Genomic DNA, 22,445 nt, shown 5'->3' with positions numbered 1-22,445 from the left:
CTGTGTACGCCTTTTTTTGCTTCCGATTGCATGGTTCTCTATAAACCCTTCATTCAAAGATAGCAATGCCTGATTCATTATGCTACCCTTAAAAGCTTTGCTTGATCATGTATGAATAAGAACTCCAAGTTTTGGATTTTTTAAAACTGTTGATTTTAATTTGTGGTTTCTCTGCAAAAGTGACTTGCGCATTTCTTGCACACAATAAAGACGTTATCGGAACTAAATACTTTTGAATCAGAGAATTACGACGTTATCTTCAACACATTGGATCAGATGAAGGTTTTAACTTTTTATGATATCTTTGCATAGAGGTTGACTAGAAACTACATGATTTCAGTCCTTCTAAGAAATAACGATCTACATATTAAGGAAATTGAAAACTCAGAGGAACAAATAAATGACGTTGAAATCATCTGTAAAACTGAAAATTGCCAGGTAACGATTTTAATTTGTTTTTCTTTTAATACAATGATCCAACGTAGATGGATAAATAATTCTTTTTCTAAGAAATGTTTAATGTTACAGAAGTTTACCCATTTTGTAGAAGAAAATATGGAATTCAACTAGTGTTAAAAAGTCGCACATTAATTTTTCTCTAAAAATCTTCATTTGCATTTTCAAATGAACTTCACGAGTTGTTTAACAATTCAGGATTATGCTGAGATAATTGAGAAGAGGTTAAAACTTCAAGGTCTCCTTGTTGATATTCTCTTCCCTAATCCTTCTCTTAAAATGCAAGAAGTACGAGATACAATAGCTGGCCGAGGGGTCAAGTTTCTTCTCATTGTGGATGATTATCATGTGGTAAGCTCTCAGTAGGTAGATACAAGGGCGTATATCTTTAATTGATCAATTTGTTCAGAATTATGACACTGTTGATGTATTCTACAATGACCTGGTAATCCAAGAGGAGTTCCTATCCATGAACCAATGCAAAGCTGTGACTTACATCCAGGATAAGATCCTACAAAACAAGACATTGTCGTTCATCAAAGATTGTCGGACTTCGGTTTCAACCACAGTTATCCCGTTGGACGTCCAAACTACCTTGGATTTCCTGCAAGCAGATCGACCATTAACAATATTAGAGTTAGATAAACTTATAAAATATTTTACATCAAAGAGAACTGAATTCTTGGAGTTAGAATACGGAGATTATATACCTCAGCATTTAAAGTATCCACCAGTGGGCCCCAATCATGATCCGCTTCTTAAACCTATAAAGAACGATCTTGTGGCCTCCCTCATGGACATCCTGAACGAGAAGCCCGTAGAGGCTGAGGCCACTGTCTCCTCTTCTCAGGTTTCGACCTCAAACCCTCTTCCAATATCGGAAAAGAGTATAGACGAAATTCTGACATACGTCAGAACTAGGAATCAACCGTCGGCACCCTTACAAAGCCAGACTGAAAGTTTGACACAGTTAAGTCAACTTCAAGCCAAGGGTGGTGATATGAATACTTTTCTCGATATGCTAACAGCTATGGAAAATCAAGTAAAAGATATGGCCCAGTTAGCTAAAAGTGCTGCGCATCAAAATATCAAATAATGCGAAAAAAAGTACGCATTTATAGTTAAAAATTTACTGTACAGCCCGGCGTCATCTGCATAATAAAACAAGACATTTGAATATATATATATATATGTTGCGTATATCCGGCCAAACGGTTGGACCGATTCGGCTGAAATTTTTTGTAGACTTGCGTGGGTGGCCGGGGGGTGTTGAGGTTAAAAAAAATTTCACGGGCAACGGTGGGCCCTTCAGCTAGTATTTTGTATATTTTTGTATTCCCTACATGTTAAAAGTTTTTTTTTGTAATCATTAAGCAAAAAATTAAAAATGGAATGTGGGGGAAAAAATTATTGTTGAAAACAAAAAATTAAAAATTGTTGTTACTCGAAATGTTTATAGTTATTCTGAAAAAAAATATGATAGGAAGTAATATTGTTCTTTTAATTTCATAAGACTGAAAAATGAGTTGAAACACTTCGGAACTTCTCTTCATCTCCTGGACATTTTTAGTTCACACTTCTGGTAAATATATCCAGTTATCATATTTTTATCTTTATTTGTTCGGTCCTTGTTTTATTGGTAATGGGGTACTATATGGCTACCTAATTTGGAGTTCCCCAAGTAGTGTGTCTTAGTAGCCATATAGTACCCCATTACCGTTTTATTTATATACATCATTTCACAACTCGTTAGTCAATAAAGGTATGGCATAAAAAATTCATCACAGAGTTGTAATTCTTTTTTGATCAAAAAAAAATAAGTAACACTTTTTTTAAAAATTATTTTTTTTTTTAGGGGAAGCCTGATCAAGGGACCTGATTTAATAAATAGGAAAAGAAGTTGAACTACGTAGATTAACCAGAACCACTGGTTGAATTGGGGAGACATAGTTTAATTATAGCTCTCGCTGTTCAGGTCCCTTGATCAATTTTACTTAGGTCCGCATCATGTGGAATGTATCCTAAGCAATTCATAATCAATTTTATTAATACTCTTCCTATGCACCCTTTTTAAAGATAATTTAAGATATTCTATAGAACTAAAAATATGCGCTAAACTTTTGTTTAATAGAACATCTTTTTATTCATAACATAAAATGTTGAGAAGTGAAAATAATCTTAAAAATATTTTTATTTTAGTTTTTGGAAATGTATGAAGAGCCGTTCACTGTTGAGAAAGGAATGGCCGCAATTTATTTTTGTCGTTTCAATTTTTTCAAGATAATCAAATTTTTATCAGGAATTGATTATTGATAAATCACATTTAATATTTGATTAAGGTTCAGAAGCCAAATATTTAACTTTAAGGAGCTGTAAGTAAGCGTACACATATCTTTTACGGCGAAAACAGAAATGAAAATAAACAGATTAAATAAAGAAAAACATGAAATATCTAATTCATTCATGATCAGACAAAGCTTTTAAGGGTATCGTTGTAAATCAGGCATTGTTTTCTTTGCATAAAGGCCCACAGGGTCACTGGAAATTATGCTTACAGTTTCTTCAAAAAATTACAATTAAACAATAAAACACAAATTGCGGAAGTTTAGGCCGAGCCGCATTAACCGCAATACTTACTGCTTTCGAGTCCAGCCATTTTTCAGGTTAGAAACCAAATTTGTCAAATAACAAGATGTAGTTGAACTAAATAGACTGGTTTGAGCCACATCTATTTACATGAAGAGAAGTGACTTATCTTAGTCAATATACTTGTCACAATATACAAACATAGTTTAACTATTTATCACTATCATATTCATTATTAATACAACGGGCATATTTTTTTTGTTAAAGATTGATTTCTCCGGCCCAGAGTCATTTCAAAAGTTCCATATGCATATGCATATGCATATGCATATGCAGTTAAAAAACGGGTTGTCCAAATTTCAGCATGGGGGGGGGGTGATTTGGGGAAAAAAATGAAATTGGTTAGTTTATTTTATGCTTTTTGATAATTTTTTACAGAAAAATTCATTTATTTTCCCTTATTCAGCGAATAAAACCATTAAAAAATCCAAGCACATATAAGATCTGGGAAAAAAGATTGACACATATGTTAATTATTGTACTGCAGGGCAGTTGGGTTCAGCAAAAGAGGAGGCGGGGAATAGTATGATAAAATATCAACAATTGGTATTCCCGCTCTGTACACAAATACAGGTATCTATCTGTAGATGTGAAGTAGTAGTATCTGTTTTGTTTGTTTGCAGTATTCCCGAACATAACTCACGAGGATAACCGATTTGCCTCAAATTAGAGAACAATCCCTTTCGAACTTTTTTTAACCTTTTTTTTGAAGTTTAATTTTTTAACATTTTTTAAAATAGAACAGTAAATTTATTCTCTGGCTGTTTTATCATTTTTTTTTGGCTTATCAGTGATCATTTATCTGTTTTCTGTTCCTCTTTTATAGATCTATTAATAGATCTAATATTTGTATGAAATATGAATTTTGACACAAATTTCTGCTTTTGTTTCTCCCTAATATTACGCATATTTCCCAGAGCTGCAGCTCTTTTATTGGTGGTAATACAGCGTTAAAAGATGAATGCAGGCCTTTAATTTTTATTGTAGTTCTTTTTTCTTTTCCATTTGTGTGCAGAGGTGTAATCTGTATACCCCCCACTTACACCCCTGGATAAAGTTTCTCTAAAATGCCATTTTCTCTCTCTCACCGTTTATCTCTGTATACTTTCAGAAGGGCCTAGCAAAGGCCTAGATGTTGCTTCTCTGAAAGCTGAATGTACAATGTGCCCTTTCAACCTCTAATATTTTGATTTATGTTTTATGTTTTATAGCTTGGAGTGATTGCCCAGTTCGGATTTCAGCCTAACGGTGAGGGAATTATTCAGTTCAATCAATTAATCAAACTTCTGGAGAGAGAAGATCAAGAGGTAGGGCAAATAAAATTAGTCAAAAATAAACTAAAGAAGTAGGCTTATTTAATTATCAATTGATCAATTAAATCAATTAATTAAAATAATTGATTAAGAGCTGAATCAATTAATTAAGTTGCAAGATTATAGTAATCTTGTATTTAGATTGCTCGGCTTGCAGTTCTTGTGAAGAACAACTTTATTCCTCCTCTATGCCTTCCTTCCATCAACTCCCAGCAACCGAGATAAACACATAAAACAAGTAAGTAGCAAATCCAAGGATCTAAAATGTTGCATCATAAGATCAGGATCGAAAGAACAGTTTTTCAATATCAATTTCGATGAAAACCAATCACTTGCGTTTTATAGCAAAGATTTACCCTTTGGCTTTGTTATTTATTTATTTTTACAAAAAGTATTTGCTGCATGTAACATTTAGTTCATTGTTGTCCAGAAGACATAGATTATAAAAAAAGAAATAATGGTATTACCATGATAATAACAATTATTGTTAAAAAAATCATTTTATTATTTGTTGCAAGGTTTTTCAAATTTAGAATCATGAGTTCCTGGATTCCAAACATTCACATTCCTGGAATACTAAAAAGGTAACATAGTACAGTAAGACACATAAAACTAGGAATAAGGAAGACAATATTGTGTATTTGTTGTTCCTATGAAGCAACTAGGTTAGCCACTAACATCTAGCTTAAACATCAACTTTTTAAGTTAAATGTCGACCGCTCAATTGCTGTCTTTTATGTTTATTGTACTATTCAAAATCATTACTTAAACAGTAGAACAGTAATCCCCTTTTTCATGTTTATAGGTTCAAGTGGAAGTACAGTGTACATTGTCAAAAATAAAATACCTGTTCCTCATATTTTCCTACATATATCTAATTTTTGTGTATTTATTTGTAAATCGGAAATCAGAGTCTAAATATTTTCTTGATAATTTATTTTTAGGGTATTGTATGTAATTGGGAGAAATAAATGGTTTTAGGGGAAAGTTAATGAGTTTATGGGTGGTGGAGAGTGGATAGGTCTTGGCATTATACAACCATGCTCCCCTGAATCATGAATACCAAGAGAGAGTGCAAAATCCTTGTATCCTTGCATTTTTGTATACTACATGCATAGTGCTACACAGCAATCTCACTAGGTGTACTGTCCATTTGTGTCTGTAATCTCTATGTACATATATATATATGTATGTATTATGGGTACTGAGCGGAAAACTGTAGAATTGTGGATTTAAAAATCAATGCTTGTTCTCCTCTTTTATTGATATCAAGATTAATTTAATCTTTAGTTTGCATTCTGGAAAGCGTAAAAAATTCAACCAATCAGATTGTGGATCGGAGAATCCGAACAGCCAATTAGATTGCCGAGAGATTTTTAAATTTTGCTCGCGCTATCATAAAGAGAACTCTCATTGGTCGCAATCCAGCAGTGATATCCAAAAGAGAGAATGAACAATAAAGTTAAAAGTTTCCACAGTGGATATTTAGATTAAGTGTTTTGGATTAAGTGTATAAAATTATAAAGTTTTCAGCTATGTACAGACTACAGAGTACATATCTCTTATTGTCCCAAGGGTGGGCTGGTTCTCCATATTTACCTGAGTTTCAAGTTTGCAGTTGTTTAATGTTAGCGATTTTCCCAATGGTTTTCCCAAGCTGAAACTTTCCAAGGGTATTTTCCCAAGTGGCAACTTTCCAACTGTGCAATTTCCCAAGCGCCAACTTCCCAGGCACTTGGTCATCATAGTTTGTTTAGCCGTAGCGCTCGACCCCTTGACCATCATAGGTGTAAAACTTGGCCCCCATTACAGCCTGTCGCGCCTCAGAGGGCCTAACCTAATCTTTTGAAAGCTGCCGCTTGAAAAACTGTTATTAGGGACATTGCCCTGTGAAAATACATTAACACCTTCAATTTGTAGATCTCACTCCGACGCTGTTATGTTAACGAGTAGACCAAGTATTCAACAGAAAGCAAGTTTAGATCTTGATTGTATTCCCGAGGTAAAAATGAGCATTGTTTTTGTTTTTGTTTTTGTTGTTGTTTTTACATTCTAGGGGTTTTCTGATTTATTAGTTTCCAAAAGAATCTGAGATGTTGAAACAAATTAGAATTGTATTCATTTTAAGTTTGCATTAAATTTTAACTAAGACATAGAACAATTTTATTATATCTTTTTTAATAATGTGATTAATATAAATTTGAGAGCATATAATTTTGAACAATGACTAACATTTTTGTAGATCCTCTTAAAGTCTAAAACCTTTGATTTAAAAACAACCCAGAAACAATGCCCATATTTAGTTTTTAATAGTTAATTTATATGGGGGAAGAGGGAGGGGGGTTGGGGAGGCGTTGGCACATGCTTACTCCTTTCTCTTTTGTTAAAAATTTTTGTTTTATTTTAAAAAAGTAACACTTGTCTAAGCTTTTCAGTTGATATAAAAGCGCAACAATTGTTAGATTGAGGGTTAGCTAAGCTAAATAACAATTAAAAAGGATAATTAATGGTAAGTTGGATAGATTAAAAAACTATTTATAATAGTGCCCAAAACCAGAGTGCCTTCTTAAGTTTAAATTGCCATGACAGATATAGAATTTAAATTATTGAATTTGGTATATTGGAATGTTTTCATCTTTTTTGGGCATTTGTTTTTCAAAATCATCAGATTTCCCCCACCCCCCCTCCCCCCGAAAACTAGTAAATTTCATCACTTAGAATTATTTAGTATGTAAATTAGTTATTTTTTGGTTTCCCTAAAACAAAATTAAGGACGGACTCCGTCTATTGCTAATGATATTGAGGATGAGTGTTCTAATTCTGAAAATTCCAGGTTGAGGGAGAATCCGAGGTTCTACTTCTAGATGAGATTAAATACCTCTCTGGGTCCCTACCTCCTAGAATACTTGGAGCAGACTGGAGGCTGGTGTATTCAACCTCGTCCAAGGGATTCAGTCTCGGCAATGTTTATCGGTCATTCCAGGTAGTAAACATTATTCCAGGTAGTAAACAGTATTCTAGGTAGTAAACAGTATCCAGGTAGTAAACAGTATTCCAGGTTGTAAACAGTATTCCAGGTAGTAAACAGTATCCAGGAAGGAAACTGTATTTCAGGTAGTAAACATTATTCCAGGTAGTAAACAGTATCCAGGTAGTAAACTGTATTTCAGGTAGTTAACAGTATTACAGGTTGTAAACAGTATTCCAGGTAGTAAACAGTATCCAGGTAGTAAACAGTATTCCAGGTAGTAAACTTTATTTCAGGTAGTAAACAGTATTTGAGGTAGTACTCAGTATTCCAAGTTTTTATATATTGATGGCAAAATTATTGATATTTTTCTGGTTTTAGGGAAAAACTGGACCTACTCTTGTATCAATTCAAGATACAGCTGGAGCTGCTTTCGGGGCCCTAATTTCAGAACCAATCAAGTAAATATTGTTTTCAAGGCCTTAGTCTCCCAATATAAGAAATATCAGAAAAAAAAACAGATTTTGGGATTCCTTCTGATCAAAACGAATTGTAAAAATTAAATAACCGCTATCGAATCTTTAGTTTCAAAACTTCAGTTTCAAAACCTATCAAATAAAAGCTAGTTTAATTCCTGCTTTTTTCGGGTCTAGTTTCAGAACGGAGTAAGTCATTTTAAAGAGTTTTTTAATTCTTTGTTGCACTACCATCAAGATAGTTAAAAGCCACTTTCGGGTCCTTTGCGTGAGTGATTGTTACAATAAAAAAAGCTGGTTTTGGTACCCCAACATAAACAGTGGGACCCATAAACTGGTTTTGGTACCCCAACATAAACAGTGGGACCCATAAAACTGTGGAATAGAAGGACGACTGTTAAACTCAGAAGTTGTGCAGTGAACACAGACCCATTTCAATAAATAAGATAATAAGCTTCTGATAAAACTATTTCTTTATAGTAACATCAAATACACATATGATGGCTTAAATGTCATCCTCCTATTCCACAACTGTATAGGCCTCACTGTATCAAAAAGTTCGAAAGGATCACTGAAACTTATTTTCAACTCTCAATTTATCCTAGAATGGATGAACACTTCTATGGAACAGGAGAGAGTTTCCTGTTTTCTGTTCGCCCGAACAGGAAAATATATAAGTGGACAGGAGAAAACCAACTCTTCGTTCAGGTCAGTAATAACAATAATTAGTGGTTAGGATCCATTTCATAAATAGTTCCCTAAGTTATCTCAGATTAGATCAGACAAATTCAGTAATATAATTAGTTTAAACCTTAGTTTAAACCCAATTATGACGGGGTATGCCTAATTCACAACAGCACCCTTTAAACCTTTCTTTAACACAAATGTGGAAGTTATCATCAATTGTCTAGATTGCAAAGCGTTTAATTCTGAGAATATCCTTCATTGTGTCTGTTGTAGAACTTCCTATATAGAAGATATAAACAGAAGCCTATATATCTATCATACTTAATCATACAAAATTTTAAAGGGCACCGCTGTGAATCGGTCATGCCACTCTACATAGGAAATAAGTTACTTAGAAATTACACTAACAGTCTCTTTAATCAAAGATATTTTTACAATCTTGGGATTTAGAGTAACTGAGACCGAACTTGAATAATAGATTTAGATCTAGACTGGGCTGAACTGCCTACCGCCGGTTCAAATTTGAACCACTGATTCAAATTCTTCCTCAATCTTTCACTTTGAATCGGTGGTTTAAATTTTAGCGACGAAACTCAAATTCTTAAAATTCGGTCTCTGTTTAGGGAACTTCTCAAAGTTTGATAATCGGAGCAGGAGAAGGACATTTTGGCCTTTTCATTGACAGCAATCTGTACAAGGTATTTCAGAGATGTATATTTTCTTGTAAATTCATTTTTCTGCCCCTTCCCCTTTTTGAAATTTTTTTCCCCAGAAGTTATATATATGCATGCAAATTTGTTAAGGGTTTAAATCGCAGAATTAAGGACATTAAATGATTTTATGGGGAAAATAAGTGAATTATTGGGTAAAAGGTATGAAAAAACGTCAAAAATAATTGCCGCGGGGGGAGAGTATTTCTGAAAAATTTACACCCCTGGGCCTGAGGTATTTGTTACTTGTTGTTATTTTAGAGATATATTAAGTGATCAGTAATTTTATAAATAAACGGGAAAACGACAATTTGGAGTTTATTGCTAAGAAGGATTTAGATTTTTTTATCGATTGATTCTCAAAATTTCAGTTATTTTAACCATTGGCCGAATTTAAAGAATTTGAGCGGCAGTTTAAATTTAAGCCGCGGCTTAAATATGGTTTGTTCCGCTTAAAATTGTATCAAATGTTTCAAGATTTAAGCCGGCGCTTAATTCAAACCGGGTTTTGGCAGTTTTAAACCGCGGCTCAAATTCTTTAAATTCCATCTCATATAGAAGTAATTTTGCCATTTTATCGACAGCAACCTTTACAGGGTATTTGTTCCTTGTTTTTATTTCAGTGGTAGATTGGTAATCAGTAATTTTATAAATTAAAGGGGAAAACAGCAATTTTGGAATTTTCATGCTAGAAGTTATTTAGTTTAGATTTATGTGGGATTATCAATATATAAAGTTGGCTTGTCTGTTTGTTTGTTTGTTTGTCTGTTTGTTTGTATCCAATAAACGTCTAAACGGCTAAACCGATCGGATCCAAATTTTTTGTGGGACCTCACGTGATCCCAGGGAAGGTTTATGAATGATCAAAATTTAAAAAATGTGTTTAAAAGTTTTTTATTTTTGAAAATTTTGAAAATGCGCAAAAAATATTATGAAATCCGCAAACTTTTTTTGTTTTTGTTTTATATTGTACAAAGAGAAGATGTTCAGAGATAAAGCCACAGTTAAAGGTTGAAATAGAAGATGGGTGCGAAGCGCCATAAAAGCCTAGTAAGATATATGGGACTTGGCACAGGGGTGTATATTTTAAGAATTGCTTACATACATTTTTTCGTGAAAACAAGCATCCCTGAGTTGCCAGATATATTGAAATACTTGATCTTCAAAAAATCAGTTATTTTAACCATAACAAAGTAATTTTTCAATGAAGAACTTTTTTGCTCGTTCATTGAAAGATATTTTATTATTAGGGTCGAACACAGGCCTGTGCTACTTATGGAAACGAACCTCTGAGGACTGGGGAAGATTTTCTGATTAAAACCTTCGAGTGTTGGACTTTTCGCTGATTTTGAGCTCTTCTTTGTCGCCATCTGGTCAATCCGCCATCTTGAAAAGTTCCCTTGATAATACACAGAACTAAAAACAGGGTTTATTTTTCTCACTTGGATTGCTTAAAGAATTCGCTGCTCGTAAAATTTGTAAACATTTTTTTATTTAAAAAAAAATGTAAAAAAGAAGAACTGCGTAAAGGGTCTATTGTCGTATTTTAAATCAAGCCTTCATTTAATGAATATTGTCTTGTCCGATTCTCAATGGTGATGTGAAAGATATTTTCGTTTTTCTAGCGTAAACATTGTTTAATGCAGACAATTTTCTGCATTGTTCTGAGGCGGAAAACATAAAGTCACTTTTATTGAGAAGCCATAATTATAAAAATAACCCTGTGTCCGAATTTAATGAATTCAAGCCGCATCTCAAATTCCTCCAAACCGGTTTTAATGGAGCGCCAGCTTAAATCTTGAAAAATTGAATTCAATTCTATGTGGAACCAACCATAGTTGAGCCGCGGCTCAAATTCTTTGAATTCGGCCTCTGGATTTCCAACTAATTTTGGTTCAGAGCATTCTTTTAATGGTGCTGTTTTGAATCCGACATGCCACGTAATAAATTGAGTCATTTATGTTAAACGCTTGAATGCAACCGATTGAATTTGAGCAAATAATCCTGTATTGTAAAGTTTCCCGCGCATTTCTAAGATATTTACAATCAAACTATCAAGTCCAAAACTACTAATAGAAAATATGAATATCTATTTAATCAACGAATTTTATACTAAGTGTTTGATGCACCATGTTTAACATGTTGTAACATGGTGTCTAATAGAAACATGGGAATCAATGTGTGTTTAAATATCAATGGAAATCTAAGACGTTTGAATTGAAGAAATGAATCTCTAAAATTTGAACAAGATTTTTTGAAAACATTGTCGATATTGGATAAATATAAATCAGAGCATGCCCTGCTTAACTCTTTAAATCTTTGTCGGATCAATAATAAGGAAGATATCGTTATTTTTCGTACTTGAGAATAGTAATTAGTTCTAACAATTTCCGCCATCGTCTGATAAAGCAGAAATTTGCACATCACGCTGTAGAGAAATTGCAATTTAAAACGACGATGGGTACCCTTGTTAATCGAACCTGCTACTCTATTGATTAAGAGTGACTGGACAGTCCTTTAATCTTATCAATTGATTCCTTACAATTAGGCACCACTTGTAACCTAATGTTTGATCAATTTTGTTTCTAGTACAGGGTTACCCAGAAAGAATAAGACTGTAAAGACGACTTTAAACTCTTGAAATATGTCGATCCCAAGTTTAAATTAAATCTTCTGCCTTGGCTTTGGTCTTTAAATGGTTTACCCAATTATTGGCAAAGAAAAAAGTTTATAGTTGAAGGTTTTTATGAAGGTAAAATTGTATAAATTCCGTACATTCGTCTCGAAATGTTCTCAACCTATGTTGCGAACCCTGTAAGTCTAGTCATTAGTTATTTGTTATAGAGATAGAGCAAACTGTTTGCTTGTTATTTGTATATATTATTGTATTGTACTAAGTACATAGTATACCACGCAATTAATCAATTGAAAGATTTAAAAACTGAAATTGTATTTAAGATAACGGGATGTTTAGAGATGATAATTTTCTGCTAAGATATAAAATAATGCCGTTTTTGGGTCACAGAAGTCTCTAATTATCTGACAAAAAATGTTTTTCACTATGTTCGGAAAATATTTCTATATCCAATATTCTTTGCAGAAACATCAATATTGACATTGAATTTTACCGATGGAAATGTAAATTTTATGAGTTTCTATTATAGACTGTTGTAATATTTGGTTTTTATCTGTAAACTCATAGTTCCCAAATTGATTTTATATCAGATAATTCTAATGATTTAATAGCGATGAGCAAGCAATCAAAGAAAATCTATTGTAAGAATTTATTTTAAGATTTGAAATCTTTGTTTTACAATCATGCATAAAGTTTTTTAAGGCGATGGAATTTGTATGTGCTTATTGAAAGAGACTGGGGTTTTATGAAATTTAAAAAATATTTTAGAATTAATTAGGATTTTGATCTATTCGAGTCCTGGTTGACATCTCTCCTTTCTGTGATTTAACTGGTTTTAAATATTTTACAGTTTTTATTACTGATTTTATATTATATGTAGAAAATACATCTATTTTGTAACTAAGTTTCGTAGAAACGCATCGTAAGAAATAATGTTTTTAATCAAACAAATGTACTCAATTTGAAGTAAAATTGTTGTCTCTCTTAACTGATTTAAAATAAGTTCCTTTCGTAAAATACTATAATGAAAAATTATCTCTTCTTCCCATCGTTATTTGGACGGGTTTTCAGCATAATATATGTCGTCAATAAAATAGCTTTAAGTAGGTTTACGTTGATTAAACATAAATCCAAATATTATTAAAATTTTATAATTAATATATTTACTAACTCAACCCTCCAGTGATCTGATAATTGTGATATTTTTTACCCAGTTTTAAATGATTTAACTTTAAGTTACAGACATGTAAGAAAAGGCTACGAATTAAATTATTTATTACTTACTCTTTTAAGTTCAAATTAAGCGCCATTGCACTAAAGGAAAACATTTTTAAGGGGTCGGAAAGTAAAAAAATATTTTTCCCTGCATTACATAGCTTATAATTGATAAAAATTTAAAAATACGGAATTTTTAAAATCCCCCAATAAAGCTTGAATAATCCATAACCTCAAATCTAAATCAACATCTTCCATGTTTGGTAACTAACAATTTTACAGAGTGTACAATGGACATTGTGCGCGAAACAGCAAGCACACTAGCCGCTCTTCAATCCCCTTTCTTCGCTAAAACTGATTCTATAGAGAATATATCAGCTTGGCTCGAAGGTTACGCTTTTCAAAAGTGAACTGGCTCAATTAACCAGTTATTGTAAATAACTGGCTCAATTAACCAGTTATTGTAAATAACTGGCTCAATTAACCAGTTATTGTAAACAACTGGCTCAATCAACCACTTAAACTACTTAACTGTAATTTGTTTATTGCTCGATGTTAAATGTTAACTAATAATTAACCTGTAGATTAAATGTTCAAATAAAAATGTTTGACAAAAAGTTTAATATTAATATTAAGTTTTGTTTTATCTAAACACATTTTAACTAACTTTATTTATTTTCCTTTTATTTTCATCAAATTATTTTTTCGTTTGTTTATATTTTATTGATTTTGAATTTTTTTATTTTCTAAATTTTATTTTTAGGTTTATCAAAAAGTGAGGACAAGAGAAAGTTCTTAGAATGGACTTTACACATTTTAGGGCAACAGTAAGTTTTATTTTTTATAATTTAAAAAAAAAATTAATATCAAATATTCATTGTCCCTTTCCATTTACAGCACACACTTCTATGGATCAATTGCTATAACAACTAAAACAACGGCACAGTAAACAGTACCTTATGTAGCCTAATATGTGTAAAATGAAGTATATGTTGTGTAGTTCTTATATCCTAGACTAGTTCTTCAAGCCACATGGAGAAACTGCAATTGTATATTATTATTTAAAAGTTCAAAAATCAAGAATATTTCGAGAACTATTGACGATAAAAAGGTTTTAAGGGTAACATTGTGAATCTGTCATGTAATAGGTAAAATGAAGGGTCACTCCAAATATCGCCGACAGTCCCTTTAAATAAGAATATTGTAGAGTAGGACTTAAGCCTGGATTACGCCGACAGTTCCTTTAAATGAGAATATTGTAGGGTTGGACTTGAGCCTGGATTACGCAGACAGTCCCTTTAAATGAGAATATTGTAGGGTAGGATTTGAGTCTGGATTACGCCTACAGTCCCTTTAAATGAGAATATTGTAGAATAGGACTTGAGCCTAGTTTACGCCGTCAGTCCCTTTAAATAAGAATATTGGAGGGTAGGATTTGAGTCTGGATTACGCCTACAGTCCCTTTAAATGAGAATATTGTAGAATAGGACTTGAGCCTGGATTACGCCGTCAGTCCCTTTAAATAAGAATATTGTAGAGTAGGACTTGAGCCTGGATTACGCCTACAGTTCCTTTAAATGAGAATATTGTAGGGTAGGACTTGAGCCTGGATTACGCCGACAGTCCCTTTAAATGAGAATATTGTAGGGTAGGACTTGAGTCTGTATTACGCCTACAGTCCCTTTAAATGAGAATATTGTAGGGTAGTACTTAAGTCTGGATTACGCCGACAGTTCCTTTAATTGAGAATATTGTAGGGTAGTACTTAAGTCTGGATTACGCGTACAGTCCCTTCAAATGAGAATATTGTAGAATAGGACTTGAGTCCGGATTACGCCGACAGTTCCTTTAAACGAGAATATTGTAGGGTAGAACTTGAGCTTGGATTACGCCGACAGCCCCTTTAAATGAGAATATTGTAGGGTAGGACTTGAGCCTGGATTACGCCGACAGTTCCTTTAAATGAGAACATTGTAGGGTAGTACTTAAGTCTGGATCACGCCTACAGTCCCTTTAAATGGGAATATTGTAGAGTAGGACTTGAGACTGGATTACGCCTACAGTTCCTTTAAATGAGAATATTGTAGGGTAGGACTTGAGCCTGGATTATGCCGTCAGTTCCTTAAACCAAGAATATTGTAGGGTAGGACTTGAGTCTGGATTACGCCGACAGTTCCTTTAAAAAAGAATATTGTAGGGTAGGACTTGAGTCTGGATTACGCCGACAGTCCCTTTAAATAAGAATATTGTAGAGTATGACTTGAGTCTGGATTACGCCGACAGTTCCTTTAAACAAGAATATTGTAGAGTAGGACTTGAGCCTGGATCACGCCGTCAGTCCCTTTAAATAAGTATATTGTAGAGTAGGACTTGAGCCTGGATTACGCCGACAGTCCCTTTAAATAAGAATATTGTGGGGTAGGACTTGAGCCTGGATCACGCCGACAGTCCCTTTAAATAAGAATATTGTAGGGTAGGACTTGAGTCTGGATTAGTAAATATAGGACTGTTCTCTTCACAACAAGATGCTAAATCCACCATATTAGGACATTATGGGCGGAGTTTGGTTTTATTAATCTTTGAATTTGTGAGAAAAAATGTTGTTTATACAGGGTTACCCACAAAGGATGAGACTGTAAAGACTACTTGAAGTAATCCCTACAATATTACGATCCTAAAGTTAAACTAAGTCTTCTGTCTTGACTTAGTTATTTTACTGAATTATTTAATGATTTGGTAAATAAAGAAATAAGTTAATAGTTGAAGGGAATCATGAAAATTAGGAAACAGACAATTTTAATTCCCTACAGTCGTCTCATCCTTTGTGGCAACCCTGGTTTCTTCAATAATATAAACATAAACACTAAACAGTTCAATTTTTTATTTTCATCTTCCCCAGTAAAATCATTTAATTTGAAAAATTTACACACCTTACTTATTTCCAGCTGACTGACAACTTAAATTAAATTAAAAACTTAAATTCGGACTTTCTACTCACTTCCTTAATGATTAAGAAAGTATAAAAAAATAGAATAAAAGCCGCTTTTCTCTCAAGATTCAAAAAGCAGAAATTTACTTAATCAATGGACATGGCGTAATTTTCTCAGACATATTAAATTTTAAGATGTCAAAAATGAATGTTAAATAATTTTTTTTCTTAATGCCCTAATTCCTTTCATCTGAATTGTATGTGTAATATTTTTAGTTTTTATTGATGGAAAAATGGCGGAAGAGAAGGATAAGGAAGTTTGGAAAACAGTTTTTCAACTGATAATCAACAATTCAAAGGAAATCAGGCGTTAAATTACTTTTTTAAGTTAAAAATTACTCTGTAAAAAAATGTAAACAAATTTTTTTTTGTCACTTATTGAATGATAAAAACATTTTTATTGAAGTTTTTCTTACAAAAAAAGATTATTTTAAAAAATAGATTTTTCATTTTTCGTCTAGTTTGAAGTTAGTAAAGAAAACATGATGGCAGACTTCAGACAATGTGAACAGTTCACAGGTACTAAATAACATTTTTATATTTTTCCATTTCTAAGTAAAGGTGTTTATTGATGGGCATCTTATTTGATCGAGCGATTTTTTTCCTTTCAGAGCAAATTTAGCATATTAGCAAGTTTTAAGATCTAAAAAAATGCTTCTATTTAGATATAAGACGTAATTTTGACACTGGATGCATAAATGCTGAAACGATATCTTTAATCGTTACTTTTGATTGTCTCGTCCGTTCAGTTTTCTTCTAATAATAATAATAGTAATAATAATATTTGCCATCATATTAAGTATTAAAACTTGAAAAAAATTTTTGGTTCACTCATGCATGGTCCTGATACTGACCATCCGAAATCAAAGACGTTGACCTGAAAACTTTTGTATTTGATACCTTTAATCCCGATTGTTAAATCTCTGTATCCACTGTGGACACTTATGAGCTTTTGCTTAATCCTCTTTTTGGATATTCCTGCTTAATTCCGATCAATGAGAGTTCTCACATTGATTGCGCGCAAAATTTCAAAATTTCTCGGCTTCTGTTTGGTTTCAAAAATCGACACTGATTGGTTGCAATTTAGACACTTTCCCGGATATCAATGTAGGATTAAATTAAACTGCAGGTTAATTAATAGAGGGGATCAAGCATTGATCTTGACATCCACAATTCTAAAGTTTTCTGCTCTGAACTATCTTTTTTCTAGATAGTTTGGCAGAGATAGTCTCCTTCTCCGACCAGTTAACTAAACCTATTCAGATTCTAGACTATCAGGGAGGACAATGTTTAATTAAAGGAACTGTTAAAGTTTATGCAAGAAACCTTCAATTTAAAGAGCTACATTTGCACTGTTCACAAGCATTTATCTTAGAAACAATGAGGAAAAATCCTCCTTTTTCTTTCTAAAAAAATGCTTAATGTCGATTTTCTTACACTTCTTTGCTGCTTTATTGTACAAGTCACTTTTTGGGAAAAATCGCAATTAAAAAATTATTAAATATAAAACTCCAACATTTTTGCTTTGTCAAAGGTTTAAAGGGTACCCTTTAGAATTGGGCTAGGAACTATTTAAATGGAGGCTCACTTGAACTTTAACGGTCAGTTCCACTTTGTTGCAGTATCTCGTCAATTTGATCCTAAATACTGCTATGTGAAGATACCATATTGTTTGAAGGAAGTCCGGATGTAAAAAAATAGGCAATTAAAGACACCTCAGGGGTGTATTGTACATTTTTCAGGATAATCAGAATTGGAAAATGAAAAATTGGACCTCTAACAGTAACTTTTTTCATTCTTGATACTTTTTACCTAAAACTTTAACCAATTCAGCGAATAAAACCGTAAAATAAAAATTCCGCTCCGCACATTTAGTTTCCTTATTGATAATTTTTAAGAAAAGAAAAATTATTATACACCCCTGAGACACCAAAAATAACATTGTTAAAACTGAAAAAGGTTGTCATAAAATTCTTTAAACAAAAAAATCTTATTCGGGAAAATTTGTTTGGTGAAGGTATTATTTTCTATTTTGTCCAGTTGGAGAAAGCTATTGGAAATAGTTCAAAGCCCTCGTCTACTCCATCCGCCGAAAATTTGAAATCTTTTCTGAGGAACTTTTTTCAATCATAACTTGCTCCAAATTTAGGAAATAAAACAATCTAAGGATTATTTCTTTCCTCTGCAATGGAAATTATTTGATTTATTAATAATGAATATTGTAGGTCTTCATTTTTTTGTAATTTTTGTAAATTCACTTCCGAGTCTTGAAGGTTGGAGAAGGTCGTCGGTAATTTCCTAGAGAGTGCTTTTTGGACTCCCCNTAGAGTGGAATTTACTAGAAAAAAGTGTAAAACGGCCATTTTATTGTACTGTTTCCATACTGCGGGTGTACTTCACATATTTGTGCTATATAACCTTTTGGGCCCTGGAACATCATTTTATAGAAAATCGAAAATTAAAATGCCTTTCACTTTACAAACGACGATTTTCCGTTATAACTATAAATCAAATGATGTTTTTATTCACCTAATTCATTTTATAAAGTTTATTTAACAGCTTCAAAAAATTCGAAATTGAAATGGATAGTTAGGGAACATATTGTATTAATGTACTCTACGGCATATAATTTGTGAACATTTACATGATTTGTACACTTTGAACTCCCTTTCAGGCTGAAAGGGACTGACAAAATTCATACCGAGGGATTCTCAAAATTCATACCGAGGGATTGTCTAAATTCCACTCTAATGTATATTCTATTCTCTTTGGATGTAATTCACATGGCCAAGTTGGCCATGTGGCCGAGGGAAGGAACCCCCGGACGCCATGAGCCTCCACTATGAGAGACGAGCCTCTTCTATGCAGAAATGAGCATGCGCAATACATCAAAATGTGTGTGTCAATTTGTGCAATACAGGAAGGTTTTTTTTTACTTGTGTTTTAAGTTTAAATAAAATATTTTTTTCAAATTTTTCGACAAAGTGGCTTAAGATGTTTCTCAAAGGTAATAGGTATTTCTCAATCATCTTAAATAATGTCTAATTATGACTAATAAAGTGGTTTAAAAAAACATTTGTTACATAAAAAGTAATAAATCTTATAATCCATATATGTTTCTAATCATAACAATCAATAAAGAACTCTAATCTTTAGTAAAATTCTTATGACACTTCGTCAAAAAAATGTTAAAATTTTTCATTACACATAAAAACCAAGATTTATAAAAAGATGTGCTGTATAATGGTGGCTCGTTTACTGCATAGCAGAGGCACGGTCTGCATATTGTAGACTTGGTCTGCATAGTGGAGCTCGGTTTGCCTGGCAAATCTGGGAGGATCGTGATCTCTCCTTTCTGTGATTTAACTNGTGGGTATGCTCAAGAAACAAGACCACTGTTAAATACCAAAAAAACTTCAGCTCATTCACACATAAAAATGAAAACTTAGGGATTTTAAATTTATATTCTTGTTCTATTGCAACAAATTTTTAAAATGATGTAGTTCTGTGTATTTTCTTGTGTTTTTCAACATTTTTGATACTTATGACAAAAAGCACTGCAAATGATCGATTGCTTCAAAAGTTGTCTACGCTTGGATTTGTCTGGTCTTAAACCAGAAACCGTCTTGAAGTCCAGAGTGACAAGGTTGACTACTTTGATTCATTCAACATTTTTTTAAATAACTAAATATTCGAACAATATTTATTTTGTTAAGATCATTGGATTAAGTCTGAGAAAATGAATAAATGTGTCATTTTTATTGCTGTAAACTCCCTAAAAATCAATATAGTTGATAGTAGACCTTACTTCTTAAAGATTTTCTCAGTATAAGTGTGAAGAAAAGACTATAATTAGAAGAATTCTGAAAAAAAAACAATAAAACCCAAAACAGCCCACTTACGGTTGGTTTTTTTATGTTGATTTTTTTTGTTTTTTTTGACTGGGTTTTTAAGACAACCCTGTTAGTATAATAGTTTATAATGATCGGATAATATGGATTTTAAAAAGTTTACTTAATAATAGTGAACTTAATGAGCAAGCGAATTTTCCCTACTGATATATCACAATGATAACCAGAAAATAGTAGAATGATTATTATTATTATTATTATCATCATCATTATAGTCGTCATTTTTACTTGATTTTTTTGAGCTGAGATGTCGCTTATGTTAAATTCATAGCGATAAATCTCTCATTAGAAGATAAACGAAGACGGTAATCATTCCACAGTTTTCTGGATACCACTGTATTAAATAAAGAATTCCTAGATGGGATTGGTATGTTGAATCTGCAAGAAGATCTCAACAAATTTAGTCTAGAGTCCGGAAGCTTAAAATCTTTATGTCAGGTTAGTATAAATAAATAGTTTTTCACAAAATCATGAATTTTTATGGTTTAGGGAGAAAAAAATGAAAAATTTGACAAAACAAAACTCTCAAGAAAAACATTATCTGTAGGGTAAAATTATTTCCAGGAAATTTTGTATTTAAAGTATACAATACATCCATGGTAGATTATTGACAATTGACACAATACATGAGATTGTTGGGTATATTTTTCTTGTTGAGGCCAATGGGATAATGTTACACATTGTAAATATCTCTTTTTATTATCAGGAGTTTGAGAGTAAGTTCAGCTCTAATTTAAAACCAGTTCTTAGGAATACAAAAGCTGTTAAACCGGTTTCTTCGGAAGAGGTCAGTAAGGTCCGGCGGTCTAATGAGTCTACTGGGTATATTTTTATAATTAAAAAAAAATTGGAATTACGATTTAAAGTTTTTGATTTTTCCTCACTTTCTTTAGCCACCAACACCTCTAACTTCATATACCGTGGTCAGCATATTTTTCAATACAAAAGCGTTTACTAAATTGGTTTTACTATACAGAAGCTCACATATATTTCAAAACAATATTCTAAAAAGATAAAATCCGTTAGACCAAAAAAAAACACGTCAAAAATGCTAGTTTTAAGAAAAAGTCTATTTTTAGGAGATTTTTTTAACCTAATGCAGTCAATTTTTTAAATTTTTTTAATTTATTTCAATGATAAATTCAAGAAATATTTTTTTTGAGCTATGCAGATTTTTTTGCGATCTGCACGGGCCTTGCACAACCACTTCCCATAGGTTTAAGAAAAAAATATCCTGTGAAAACTGACACTATAGTAAACAGTATTGGTCTGTGAGTTATTTCTATATTTTGTTGCAAATTGGGGCACTCCACTACTTAAAGGACATTTATAAAAACATTATTTTCTTCAGTTTTTCTTGAAAATAAAATATTGGTTTAAACCTTTCCCTTTAATTGAAGAGACTGCATACCATTGTAATTAAAAATGACCCTCCATTCAAAGAGGGGCATGCCCGATTCACAATGGTACCATTGAAACCTTTATCTGATCAAAATGTGGAACAAAACGTCGTTTTTTAGCATGAAAAGTGTCTAGTTCTGATAATTCCTCCTTTTTCTGCAATGCAAATGTGCAAAAGCCGAATTTAAAGAATTTAAGCCGCGGCTCAAATAAAATTGGTTCCACCTAAAATGGTATTCAATGTTTCAAGATTTGAGCCGGCGCTCAATTGAAACCTGTTTTAGCGGATTTAAGACTCGCCTCAAATTCATTAATTTCGGACTCAGGTCACTTTAATGAAAAACCGCAAATAAAATTCAAACTTGATCTTTTGTGGATACTCTTGTCAATTGGACATTTCACTCAACAAATGGATGGTCAAAAAAGCGTTCTCAATGACAAGCCCAGAACGTCTCTTTATGTCTGACCTAATTATTCATGAATCTTTAAAGTGTTCCCTTATTTGAATTTTATAGTTCACAGTAGAAAAAAGGGAAAGATGTTTAAAACCCTTTAAAAAATCGATATGAAAAATCGTAGAAGCCATTTTCTCGTGTCAAAGTCAAAAGTTGTTAAATTTCTCCGTTCGAGTTTTAGGACTTAAATATGTTAAAAATAATCATAGTTTGGGAGTACAGAGTATTGAAATATGTGTAAAATAGTAAGTTGGAAAATGAGAAGAAAAACTTGGAAGAAAATTCTCTAAGTAATTATCATAGCAATCCTTCAGGTAAGAAATAACGCAATTTTTACTTTATAATTTGTTAATTTTCTTTGTAAATGGACTGTAAGCGTATTTTCAAGAGACCTTCCAATCTCAATATTATGATGGTAATTCACAACGGTGCCCTTGAAATTCTTTATATAATCATTTAGCCAAAAAAATGCTGACATTTGGAAGACGACTTATATTTTCGACTCCAAGCAAATATTGGAAAATTTATTTCCAAAAATATATTGATTTTATGCTATATAGTACATTAGTATAAAGGGTTGGAA

At 32.4% G+C, this 22,445-nt stretch overlaps 2 protein-coding genes across 3 annotated transcripts; both read left to right on the top strand.

Moving 5' to 3' along the window:
• Positions 1 to 3,060: 3,060 nt before the first annotated feature.
• On the top strand, positions 3,061 to 13,389 carry LOC111705599 (TLD domain-containing protein 2). 2 transcript variants are annotated; one of them, XM_023478191.1, is made up of 11 exons: positions 3,061 to 3,119; positions 3,590 to 3,675; positions 4,314 to 4,409; positions 4,557 to 4,653; positions 4,949 to 4,999; positions 6,336 to 6,417; positions 7,249 to 7,398; positions 7,765 to 7,844; positions 8,465 to 8,567; positions 9,170 to 9,244; positions 10,507 to 13,389. In XM_023478191.1, exons 5-11 carry the CDS (start codon positions 4,953 to 4,955, stop codon positions 10,600 to 10,602), a joined length of 633 nt encoding a protein of 210 aa, XP_023333959.1. In that variant the 5' UTR covers positions 3,061 to 3,119; positions 3,590 to 3,675; positions 4,314 to 4,409; positions 4,557 to 4,653; positions 4,949 to 4,952; the 3' UTR covers positions 10,603 to 13,389. The 2 variants fall into 2 exon arrangements, with proteins under 2 accessions (XP_023333959.1, XP_023333960.1); XM_023478192.1 differs by having other exon boundaries at positions 4,934 to 4,999.
• On the top strand, positions 13,380 to 18,228 carry LOC111705602 (uncharacterized). The gene is made up of 7 exons (XM_023478197.1): positions 13,380 to 13,496; positions 13,870 to 13,933; positions 15,579 to 15,638; positions 16,310 to 16,394; positions 16,557 to 16,614; positions 17,306 to 17,373; positions 18,136 to 18,228. Exons 1-7 carry the CDS (start codon positions 13,397 to 13,399, stop codon positions 18,226 to 18,228), a joined length of 528 nt encoding a protein of 175 aa, XP_023333965.1. The 5' UTR covers positions 13,380 to 13,396.
• The last annotated feature ends 4,217 nt before the right edge of the window (positions 18,229 to 22,445 follow it).

The sequence above is a fragment of the Eurytemora carolleeae genome, unplaced genomic scaffold (genome assembly GCF_000591075.1).
Source record: "Eurytemora carolleeae unplaced genomic scaffold, Eaff_2.0 scaffold661, whole genome shotgun sequence".
Classification (NCBI taxonomy): Eukaryota; Metazoa; Arthropoda; class Copepoda; order Calanoida; family Temoridae; genus Eurytemora; species Eurytemora carolleeae.
Note: the sequence above shows the minus strand (reverse complement) of the source record. Positions and strands in the feature narration are given on the sequence as shown.

Coding starts and splice junctions, on each gene's coding strand:
- LOC111705599 (XM_023478191.1), top strand. CDS start 4,953: ATGAGTTCCTGGATTCCAAACATTCACATTCCTGGAATACTAAAAAG. Junction 7,845..8,464: donor CTAATTTCAGAACCAATCAA/GTAAATATTGTT, acceptor AATTTATCCTAG/AATGGATGAACACTTCTATG. Junction 8,568..9,169: donor AAAACCAACTCTTCGTTCAG/GTCAGTAATAAC, acceptor GTCTCTGTTTAG/GGAACTTCTCAAAGTTTGAT.
- LOC111705602 (XM_023478197.1), top strand. CDS start 13,397: ATGGACATTGTGCGCGAAACAGCAAGCACACTAGCCGCTCTTCAATCC. Junction 13,497..13,869: donor TATATCAGCTTGGCTCGAAG/GTTACGCTTTTC, acceptor TTTTATTTTTAG/GTTTATCAAAAAGTGAGGAC. Junction 13,934..15,578: donor TTACACATTTTAGGGCAACA/GTAAGTTTTATT, acceptor AGAATATTGTAG/GGTAGGACTTGAGTCTGGAT.